General features: G+C 36.4%; 2 protein-coding genes and 1 long non-coding RNA gene across 3 annotated transcripts in view; all 3 read right to left on the bottom strand.

Moving 5' to 3' along the window:
• LOC106086524 (uncharacterized) overlaps positions 1–5915 on the bottom strand; it is a 78950-nt gene extending 73035 nt beyond the window's left edge. Inside the window, exon 1 of the long non-coding RNA XR_001221143.2 lies at positions 4431–5915. This is a non-coding gene — a long non-coding RNA (uncharacterized LOC106086524). The remainder of the gene's footprint in view (positions 1–4430) is intronic.
• LOC106086521 (hydroxysteroid dehydrogenase-like protein 2) lies at positions 12–1775 on the bottom strand. Its single transcript, XM_013251229.1, has 2 exons — positions 1396–1775; positions 12–1341 (listed from the first exon to the last, which is right to left on the bottom strand). The coding sequence occupies exons 1-2, from the start codon at positions 1651–1653 to the stop codon at positions 370–372; spliced, it is 1230 nt and encodes a 409-aa protein (XP_013106683.1). The 5' UTR covers positions 1654–1775; the 3' UTR covers positions 12–369.
• Positions 5916–8708: 2793 nt separating the features above from the next.
• LOC106086513 (synaptosomal-associated protein 29) lies at positions 8709–9892 on the bottom strand. Its single transcript, XM_013251212.2, has one exon. It carries the CDS (start codon positions 9663–9665, stop codon positions 8802–8804), a length of 864 nt encoding a protein of 287 aa, XP_013106666.2. The 5' UTR covers positions 9666–9892; the 3' UTR covers positions 8709–8801.
• Positions 9893–12271: the final 2379 nt, after the last annotated feature.

The following is a 12271-nucleotide window of genomic DNA, read 5'->3' as shown; positions in this document are numbered from 1 at the left end:
AAACAAAACTATTATTTTATATATATAAGTGTATATTTATTGGCAGTTACTTGATTCTTAATCATTTTTATAGATGCACATGTAGACCATCATTTTTCATATGTATGGTGATATTCGCGGAGTTTGTATATAAAACAAAGTAATAAAATGCAAGTTTGTGGTACATTAACAATGGTGTTCGTTCACAAAACTCAATGTAGATTTGAAATAGGTTTATTTTAAAGATCTCATTTATATAACTGTCAAATAAACCTACTTTACTATTAAATTTTGTGAATACGGCCGTAAAACTATTAAATTTGATTCGCAAGTATAGCCGATTTCTCAACAAAATCAGGCACAATTGAACACCGACTTTAATCTAAAAAATTACAGCCTTGTTTTTAGGGATTTCATCAATTTTTCTAACTTCATTGCCTTTTGCAAGTCTCCAGTGATTTTTAACTTGCCAGTCATAAAGGCCGGTGCTGCTTTGAGTTTTCCCTCAAACATGTCTACAAAGTTTTTGGATTTCATTGTCAAAGACGCATCAGGTTGCGACGGTGCTGATCCTTGCCCGCAAGATCCGGAACCATTCTTTAAATCCAAGAACCAAGTGCCTTTCTCATCGCCGGTAATATGAAATTCGTAAACTGCTTGCACCTTGCCCACAATTTCTGGTGACAACAGTGTTTGTATTTTTTCAAAAAGTTGGGGAATATTTCCGGATGCCGCCTCTTTACGAGAAGTCTTACTTTCCAATTGATTCACCGTTTCTTCGGTGTCCAAAAAGAAATCATGCATTAACTTGTCGGCATTTTCTGGATTGCACGCATACTGTTTTAAGTCTGTAACACCATTGGCCTGGAGAACTTCATCATCTATAAGAAAACCACCTGTGCCACAGGTACGCGGCTCTTTGATTAAGACAGCGTACGCTGCATCAGACATGATTTCCGGCTTTCTTGACCATTGAGCACTGTCTGGGCCAGTCAGCATTTCTATGGCTGCAGTTTGAATGGCTGTTCGAGGCCATAATGCATTTACAGCTACACCATGATCGCGAAACTCCTGGGCCATTCCCAAAACACACATAGACATTCCGTATTTAGCCATTGTATAAGCAACATGTGGGCCAAACCATTTGGGGTTTAAGTTCAACGGTGGCGATATATTTAAAATGTGAGCATGGTTTGACTTTATCAAGTAGGGGAGACATTCTTTGGAAACTAAAAATGTGCCGCGGGTATTAATTTGATGCATTAAATCATATTTCTTCATAGATGTTTCTAAAGTCCCCGTTAATGAGATGGCACTTGCATTATTTATCAAAATGTCGATGCCACCAAACTTTGCTGCTCCCTGTACCAATTAAACATTTATTATTATTTATGTTGGATTACCACTTCATCTCACCTCCTGGATAGCTGACCGAACTTGATTTTCGTCACGGACATCTACTACGCACGGATGTGCTTTGCCGCCAGCCTTTTCAATTTCCTCGGCGGCACTATAAATTGTTCCAGGCAGCTTGGGATGTGGCTCGGCTGTTTTGGCCGCTACAATAATATTAGCTCCATCTCGTGCTGCCTTAAGTGCAATTGCTTTCCCAATTCCTCTTGAAGCCCCAGTAATAAACAACGTCCTTCCAGCTAACTTGCCCGTATTGATCATATTCTACTCTTTTTTAATTTTCAACGCGATTTTGAAGTTGAAATTGCCAGTGAAAGTCCAAAAGTCCAAAGCAAAATTAAGTAAAAAAAAGTAGACTTTCGACTAATCGATTAAACGACCATGACACGATTAATCGACTTTTAGTGGCTAACAAAATCGAGTAGTCGACTTTTTTACATTTTCAATATATCGATCATTGCTTGTACAGGCAGGAAACATAAAGGTAGCTACTGCAGTGCAAGAGATTGTTAGCATGACCCACCTATGACAATGAAGCCCTGCGTTCGAGTCCTGTCGAGAGCTATAATTAGACTAAGCTGCTACATAGATCGATCTCTCTATAAAACCTAGAGATTTTCGCATCTTATTCTTGAGTGGTCGTTTTCGGTCCATGTGGCCAGGTTATGAAACGCTTTGCCACAATTCCTCAAAAACTTATCCGTACACCCATGCACTTTCAGGCGCAACTTACTAAATAAATTCGCCCTTTTGGAGCATAATTCCTAAAAGTTTATAAATGATTGTTTATATATTTTACAATATATATATTTTAATTTAAAATTTTTGGTTTGAATTAAGGATTGTGCCAAGGCGTATTTAAATACGCCTTGGATTGTGCATTAGATTGTCTTTTGTTTCATATGTTTATTTGAATTGTTGTACAGAGAATTGTTTTTTCTTGTTTTTTTTTTTAATTCTCTATCTAGTAGGGCGTTGATTGATTGATAAATATATAAATGGCGAATTTTGAATAAAATTAATGCTTGTGTAGATGTGAATTAGATTAAGATATAGCTCCCATATGTATTTCATCCGCCGTGCTTTTTAATGACTCAATTATCTACAACGAGTTTCATACGTCTACTTTGTCAATCAAACCGCATTGGTATCAAGTATTTTTCGACCATTTGTGGTTAATGAGATGGTTTGTATCCGGTTTGACACGCAAGGCATCATTAAAACAAAACCAAACTCACTTTATGATGGTAAAATTTAAGATAGTCATCTTTGCGCAAAGAATATGCATTTGCTTGCTTTCGAAGTCAGTGGGATCAAGAAAATGCATTAACGCTTTTGAACTGCGACAATATGGAAGGGCAAAATTTTGCAAAGTTTCTGCAGATCCATTTGCAGCGAAAACGTAGTGAGTCAAAAATTACAAGAGATTCCGATGTCAATAAACGAAGCAACATGCCCATTGGCCTCCATGTCTTATGACAAGCAACTGAAACAAAAGGAAGCCGATATGAGAGAACTTATGAAGAAATTTTGAAATGGGTTGAAAAAAAAAAAACAGTGTATCCAAGGCTCATTTAGAATATTTCAAATATGAAGGAGTACTCGCATCACCACAAGAGAGCGGATGCAGAAAAATTCTGATGGTAAGATTGTTGTGTGTTTCCGTCAGTGTAATTATGCAGATTTCTCCGTAGAAGTCGCCGTAGTTTCATTTAACCCCGAAACGAATTCAGGCCATTTTAGGCTACTAACGGTACGCGTATCATCTTCCGATTAAAAAGGAAATAATGTTGGTTGCCGGCATTTATTCCTCAAATCTTAGTGCTGAGGATTGGGAAGAAGTCAAGCAAGATCCTAAACAATACTGCAACGTGCAGGAAGAGTTAGACCTAAAACGTACTTCCTTGTACTATCTGGATATGAAGCACAGGGATGCTGGACAAATGGTATCGCCTGTGGAACATCTGGCTAGTACCACACATTTACAAAACACAATGCATGGTCTACATTTTTGAATAAGTTCTTTAGCATTCTTTCAAAGCAACACTGGCGAAGAAATTGGAGTATCATTTGCCAAACATTGCAAGCAGAGAGATTAAAGCAGAGATGTAATAGCATTGGTAGATCCCCAAAGACCAGCACCACGTAAGTGTGGTGACCATTCCAAATTTGCAGTATATGAGTTATCAACGGTTGGTTTATATCAGTTGTAACCCTCAACGAGAGCAATGAAATTGGACGGAATTAGAGCAACCAGAGTCGAAACAATACAAAGGTGATCAAGTGATCCATTCACCCCGATGGCCATACCACCAAGACCATTCGGAGATGGTTATACTATTCAACGTTGCCGAGACAGACTTTGGCCTATAATTTTGGCCAAAAAGGCCTAATATGGTATGGCCCCTTCAACTGTATGGGGCACACACATTAGTATGAAAAAGTATGGAGTAGTTGTTGTAGTCAACATGTGGAGGAGGCAGTCCTCGTCAAGCTCCTGTAGGTGAGCAATCTCATTCCGGTCCAAAGGACGGATCGCCGCGGGAAAATTGTTGTCATTGGTTATTTAAAGGCGCCAATAACTCGCCTTGTCATATCGAACATCAGAGGCACTCAGCAATTGTGCAAGAGCCGGTGCCGCCTGCCCTTTCACTAAAACACTCCGCTCGATACCGCTGATTTTCCGCGACTGCCGTTGCAGCTACTCCGCATGGAGCATTCCACTCTCTACAATCTGCGGACGCGACCGGCTCGCAGCTGAGCTTTTCGTGACAGCAATGAACACCACACAGATCGGACCTCAATGTTCCAGCTTGATTGGTGCTCACAGCTATCCCGTGCAAGGTCTATGAAGTTGTTGTATGGTTTCGACTTGGTGCTTTAAAAACATTTCTTGTATACATACGTTTGTTTCTTTGAAGAGTAGTTTATTATACCATATCATTTTGCAATGAAGGATCTAAGAAGAGACATGGTGTTTCGATATGGTGTCTTATACACAATGGCTTATATCAGTTATGTAATGTATTGAAAATTACCTTCGGAGGACCTCTCAAGCAAGAACTCGAAACATTTATGCGTTCAACAATCCACTTATTTGCACTAGTGGAATTGCTGTTCTGTATTGTTTTCCTTGTCACTGCATCTACATCACAGCACCGACCATAAATTCATGTTATGTACCAATAATTGCATATTTACTCCGTATTCTCTGAATTCGCAGACATTTAATCGAGCACTTTAAATTGTAACTTTGTAATAGAATATATCAGTGTTCGCAAACCAAACCACAAGTGTTTTTGTTTTTATTGAGGCAATGGTTTTAGCACCCAGTCCCGCAAACCGCGATCGACCGCATTTCCATTTTTCCGACACGAAAATCGCAGAGACAAAATACCCGTCTCTTTGTGTTGCAATTTGGCCGAATTGTAAAACACTACACAAACACAAAAAATTCACAATAAAAATACCAGCGTTCCTTGAAAACTTCGGCGATAGTCAAATAACAAATGTTTTTTTTTTACCGAGACATCAGTGTTCGCAAACCAAACCACAAGTGTTTTTGTTTTTATTGAGGCAATGGTTTTAGCACCCAGTCCCGCAAACCGCGATCGACCGCATTTCCATTTATCCGGCACGAAAATCGCAAAGAGACAAAATACCCGTCTCTTTGTGTTGCAATTTGGCCGAATTGTAAAACACTACACAAACACAAAAAATTCACAATAAAAATACCAGCGTTCCTTGAAAACTTCGGCGATAGTCAAATAACAAATGTTTTTTTTTTTACCGAGACAAAAATTTGTGGGGCCCAGCCTCAAAACGCGAGCAACTAAGCTTTACACCAAATGAAACACATTTTTATTTGTCCGGCATGACAATCGCTTCTGATCTCTTTGGGAGCAGTTTATTCACTCTGATATTAGGGCTCTTCTTGTTACAAATTTGGAAATTGGTAAAACTCAACATACACATATTGGGCAAATACACACGCACTACATACATACATATAATTTCAACGCAACATCGCATAGTTTATGTTTTACTTGTAAACTCACTCCCACATTTTGTCTCTTTGTGTTGCAATTTGGCCGTATCGTAAAACACTACACAAACACAAAAAATTCGCAATGAAAACACCAGCGTTCTTTTAAAACTTCGGCTATAGCCAAATAAATGTTTTTTTTTATCGAGACAAAGATTTGTGGGGCCCAGTCCCCAAAACGCGAGCGACTAAGCTTTACACCAAATGAAATCGCTTCTGATCTCTTTGAGAACAGTTTTTTCACTCTCATATTGGGGCTCTTCGTGTTGCAAATTTGCAAAATCGTAAAACTCTACACACACACTCTACATACAAACATCTTATTTCGACGTAATATCGCGTAAAGTTTATGTTGCACTTTTTATTTTTAATCAATTCCACCAATAAAAAAAGCCAGAGTTCTTTTAAGACGTCGGCGAAAGCCAAACAAAAAATTTTATTTTTTTTTAATGAGAAAATGGTTTTTTGTGACCTTTGTTTCATTCTGACAAACCGCAGAGCGATCTATCTTTATACCAAATGAAACAAATTTTTATTTGTCCGGCATGGAAATCTTGTATTATGTCTCTTCATGTTGCAATTTGCTAAATCGTTAAACACTACACTAACACAAATAATTTGACAGCAATGTCGCGTAAATTTTTGGTTGCACTAATCAACCAATGCCAACGTTCTTTTAAGACGTCGTCGTTGTAGGAGTATTTACTCTCCTTTTATTTGAATAAAGCAGCTTATAAATGTGGACTTTTGGTATCATGTCCGTATGCTAAAATATAGCCCGTTACGTTTAAAAACACAGCGCATTTCTCAGTAGAGCTGGCAAACTATCGATAATCGCAACATTCGATAGTTTTAACAATAAATATCGATAGTAACGATAATATCGTCATTTTCTCGTCGCCTTCATTTCAAACGAAATTGGGAAGTAAAAATCAGAAGATCGATTTATATAGAAGCAATATCAATGTACAGACCAAATAAAACCAAAATTAATAAAGTCAGTTGGAAGTCATGAGAGAAATTATTACACAAAATGTTAGCGTAATCGAATGAAAATTGCACCCTCTATAGGCGCAATGTTTTTTAAAGTATGCATTCAGTGTCGGATAGCTTATTTTTGTTGAATTTTGCAAAAAAAAAAAATTACTTTTGCGATAGTATCCATCGCAAAAATATCAATCGATATTCAGTCAAAAAATTAAATATCGATAGTACCATTGAAATTTTTCCACCTCTGTTTCTCAAGCATCCAATTTCTTGCCGAAGAACTGATAATAAATCTGGATCAGTGGAATGACAGCAATAAAACATGGTTTATACTCAAAATTGGTATTTTTATTTACTTAATTTGTTTTATTTTGCAATTATAAGCCACAATTGGCCGATAAACAATCACAATATTCAGCATGTATAACAACTACTCATAAAATTAATTAATAAATACATAATTTAATTGTAATCTTAATTAAAAACCCTATCATTTTTTAGCAAATATAAAGATAATGTTATTATTGTTATTATTTTTTGTGAGTGGTTAGAATAACCGAACTTGACTTTATGTTGTTAATTGGCCTATATTTATTTCCTTATATTTCGCAATTACACTGCTGCATCTTCATGGGATGTTTTCTACACAATTTATATTTAAGAAAAATTCACATTTTGTATTATATCGTCACCTTAAAAGGGTTACAACAAAAGGGTCACGTTTCATTTCAATCATTTTTCAATTACGATCGTTACTGAGAGTTTTGGATAAAGGTGTGATTGAAAATTCTATCTTTCTCTATGGAATCATTCAATCAATCATTATTTCAATAAAATCCTAATTTTTAAAATTGCAAATACAATCTAAGAGTCTATAAAGTATACATTATTTCTCGTCCTATCTATTTAGCACTGTTATATTCTTCCTTTTTAAAAAAAAGTCTAGCCGCTCGAAATTTTGACTCATCATCTGATTCAACATATGGACTCATAAAAGGAGCACACTTTATCCGAAATTAGCTTAAATTTAGAACAATGATTTTAAATATATTTGTATAGTATTACCATACAAAGTTCAATGTCCAGATATTGAAAATATTAAATCTTAATTGAATGGAAATAAAAAACAGAATTGTTTACGAATAACATTTTATCAGTACCTAGGTGTGTGTAATTGATTTGCCTTTCCAATTTATATCAACATATTTTTTTCTGCTAAGATCAATGGTCAGGTATTTAAAATATTAGTACTCATGCAGATTTTTGTATTGGCACACCTACAAACATAGGAAATTTAACAAGGGAACTAGGATTCGAGACCTACAATGACTCATAAAACAAACACAATTTTTCTATTGGAAAGGCCCGTATCATTTTATTTATTTATTAAGCTTATAGTAAATATAAACATAATAAAGACTATAATACTAATATATCTTAAAAACTAGTATAAAGTTCAATGGCCAGATATTGAAAATAAAAGTACTTAATTGAATGGAAATAAAAAAAGACAGATTTGTTCTCAAATAACAATTTACCCGGTTATAGAAGTATGTGTGTGTACTTGATTTGCCTTGCCAATTTATACCAAACTGTTTTTCTTGTAAAAGGCTGGTACTATGTTCACCCCGGCATGGGATAGCTTTGAGCACCGCACAGGCTGGAACATTGAGGTCCCATCTCTATGGTGTTCGTTCGTTCGCTGTTACGTGAAAATTAGATGCGAGCTACCGGGCGCGTCCAAAGGTTGCGGATAGTAGAATGCTACATACGGAGGGAGTAGCTGCAACGGAATTTGCGCACAATCAGTGGTATCGAGCGGTGAGTCTCAGTGAGAGGCCGGGCGGTACTGGCTCTTGCACAATTACCTAGTGCTTATGATGCTCGTTATGGCAAGGCGAGTTATTGGTGCGTTTAAAGAACAAATGGCCACTTTGTTACTGCGGCGATCTGTCCTTTGTACCGAAACGAGATTGCTCACCTACGGAGCTGGACAAGGAAAAGAAAATGTGGCTACAACAACAACTTTGTTTGCTTTCCGCTATTACTTTTTTAGATAAAAGAATAAAACTGATTTAATTCACTAGAACATTAAAATAAAAATATAATTTTAATAAAATTATTATTTTATCATAGAGATTTTTGAAGCGTTTCAAAAAAACAATCAACGTTGAGAAACGAACTTAGTACCCGCCCTAAGATCAATGGTCAGTGGACGCACCTATAAACATAGGCAATATTACGAGAGAATTGGGATTCGATTGGTTCGGACACCTACAATGACTTACAAAACAAACACAATTCTTTATTAGAAATACCCATATCATTTAATGATTAAAGAAACCAAAACATATTCAGTGTAGTACCGGTGGACTAATTACTTTTTACCCAGCAGCTTTGATATGTCCTTATTTTGCCTTGACAATTTCATATCTACATCTTCAATTTTATAATTCATATTATCCAACAATTCATTCTGCGTCTCGATTTCCGTTCCAAGTTCACTGGCTAGATTTTTAAGACGTGACAAGTTATCACACATATCATTCAAATTTGTCTCCAACTGCGTCTCAAATTGATTGCTGCGTGCAGTATTTTGTGTTTGATTGTTTTGTTGACTTCTAACGTCGTCACGTAAACGTGAGATTGGATGTTGTTCATACCTTATTGTAGAGGATGCAACTGAAGGTCCATCAATTTTGGCCCGGTCCGCAGGTTGAGATGAATGACTGTCGCTAGATAATTTCCTTTCGCTAACAGTATTTGGTGTCTCTCGGCTCCCAGAAAAATAATTTCTTATACTTCCAAAGACACTCTTTATTCCGTTCAAGTGTTTCTGGGAGTATCTAAGCGACGCGTTAATGTCATCCAAATTTCTGTTTGTTCTCTCCAGTTGCTCTCGTTGTTTTGCTAACTCTACGGCCGTCGAAGTTCCCACTTGTTCACTGTCATAGAGCAAACCCAATGACCTCTGTGTCGATTCCAATGTCCGTTCCTCAATTTCTCGGCGTTTTTGTTCAAATATCTGATGTTTCCGTGCTGCTTCATCCTGACAATTGTCACTATTATTTCCATCAATATGGCGAAGAATTGCACCACCTCGACCTCCAGTATTTTCACTTCCATTCCCATTGTTTCGTGGGTTTCTGGAGTTCTTTAAGAACTCATTGTCGTCAACGTCCTCTAAATTCGAATCAAAAGCAAAATGGTTATTTACAGGCTGCAAGTATTTGTCACTCATTCTCTCAATTACGCCCTCTTTTATTTGGTGTTATTGTGTATTTTTTTATTTCTGAATTTTAATTTTCTTTGTTCTTTTGTAGTTTTTAATCTGTCTAGCTAAAGAAAATAATTCACTGAAATATAAAAATAATTTTTAGATGGGAAAACTTGTACAAGAATCTGCTTTTTTGTTTTCTTTTTTTTTTTTTTGCTGCGACGGATGAAGAATAAGATTCGTCTGACGCACGGTTGCCAGACTTTTTTGAGAAGATTCCCAAAATTCCAAACAAATTTCCCCAAAAAATCCACAATTAATTTTTCCCCCCTAAGAAAATCCCCTAAAGAAAAAAATACTTTTTTCATAAAAATGTTGTCATTGTAAGAACTTTTCAGAGCGTACATTTCAGCCCAATCGGACAAAACTTGCAATTTCTAGGGGTTTAGAAACCAAGTCGAAAGACTATTTTATGGGAGAGCTATATCGAAATCTGAATCGATATGGCGTATTTGCAAAGGACCCAAAATTTCAAGGAGACAGCTTCCATGGTTCGACCAATATCATAATTTCGACAGATGAACTTAAGGCCTAAACAGAATGATTTGAGAAACGTCGCTTTGAAAAATGCAACTCTGCAAACAAATGTCAAAAAATCCACACAAAAAAGTTAAACAATTTTTAACTTTGACAACTAAAAACACTACTTTAAATGTTGAACCTTTCTTGAACTTTTCCTCGTTGCTTTTGTGGGATTTGTGTGCAGAGTTGCATTTCCGCAACGCGACACTCAAAAAAAGGTTATCCTGTTTTGGCTTGGATGAATTGACTTAGAATGTCAAGGCTATTAAGAGTATATAAAACCGTATGGAGTCGCACGTCAATATTTCGAGGTGTAACGAATGACTTGATAAGTACACCCCCATCTAATGGTGGTGGGCATAAAAAGTTATTGTAGTATTTTTGAAGCCGCCTCCTTAAATTGTTGTAAACATTTCCGTTGTACAATTTCTCACCTCGAAAGATACGACGTTTCTACAGTTAACACCATGAGGTGAACATACTTTCTATTGAATCACACCTAAACCAAGGGTATACTCAAGAAAATTAGTTATGAAGTTATGCTAGTGGAATTTACCCTAGAAAAATCCCCATTTTTTACTTTTTTCCCCTTAAAAACCCGTTCCACAAACGAGGAAAAATTTTCCCCAATAACAAAAAAAATCCTGTTTGGATAAACTTGTCCCAATCTGACAACACTGGTCTGAGGCATAGAAACTGAGAGCACATCAGACTCGCTCTCACTTGTGCAACCACAACCCCCCGCAACCCCCTCATAAACACAAAGGTTTACGTTACGATGATTTTCTCACATACAGGGTGACACAAAACAGTAAAACTATTTATTTTTAAGCTAAATTATAATATATGACATTTTTTTTTTAATGATGATAATATATGACATTTTTACAGAAAGCTGTAACTATTATTTCCCCAAACAAGGATTTTTGTAAAGGCTTCAAACTTATATTTTGGATACTGGAATTTCACAATATCTGAACTTAAAAAATTAATTTTAATGGACGGGATCAGAGTTCTTACAAAAAAGTGCGAATGTAATATTTAATAATTGGGCTTGTTGGCTTCTTTGTAACATTAATAAAATGAAATTTACCTACAATTTGACGGACCACACAACGCTGAAATCGGGCTTTCCTTGAACAAAGTTTTCAGATTTCTGCTTAGAAACTGGAGGGGAGGACACTGGTTCCAGCCTAAAGACCCAGTGTAAGAAAGTCGACTTTTCTTGTGGAAAATGTAGGACAAAGGGAAAGGGAAATATATTCTGAAGCGTATTTTACACAGTGCGTCATGATACGCGGTCATTGTAGTTGTAAAGAATATGTATATGTATGTAACGAATCAGCTTTCAAAGCAGTCTTAAAAATATTTAAACAATTTGTTTGGATGCCAGGCTCGATTAAATATAGCCGATTCTATGTCTTCCTTTGCTATATAAATTACATAAAATACCAAACACTTTTTCGCAATGGGTCGCAGGCGCCATAAAAAACGCCAGATTCTTGAAAGTTCTGGTGGAAAAGAGTACTATTTTGTCATATTTCCTTATTTTAAGCAGAGTGCATTTGGGCAAACGAATATGAACGACTTAACTTGTATAAAACATATATTTGATTGTACCAAGGAAAATACGCAGCATTATGTGCATTTGATATGAGAGTTGAACGATGTGCAATCGCATTTATACTGAAATTTCGTTCGATTACTGAGAACGATTCAAAAGTCGGGATTTTGCGATATTTTTTTTCCTAATACTAGGGAGTCGAGATTGCCACAGAAAGTCAGGATAACCCCGACCATCAGTCAAAGTCCATAAAAAAATAATTAGAAACGAAAACGAATGCTGGTTGGAGAAAACCTTGTGTTTGCAGTACCGAACTAAGAAAAAAAAAATAGAAATGCGATTCCACACTTCTACTGGAAATTGAAGCTCACACACAAACACTTAGTCGCAGAGTTCCTGGGTCTTGACACTCGACAGAATCAAGCAGGCGAAAGATAGAACACAACAAACTGCTACAACAACAACATGAAGATGCCGGTTTGCA

Source organism: Stomoxys calcitrans, chromosome 5, assembly GCF_963082655.1.
Source record: "Stomoxys calcitrans chromosome 5, idStoCalc2.1, whole genome shotgun sequence".
Classification (NCBI taxonomy): Eukaryota; Metazoa; Arthropoda; class Insecta; order Diptera; family Muscidae; genus Stomoxys; species Stomoxys calcitrans.
The sequence above is the reverse complement of the archived record's forward strand: the minus strand, read 5'-3'. Positions and strand labels throughout refer to the sequence as shown.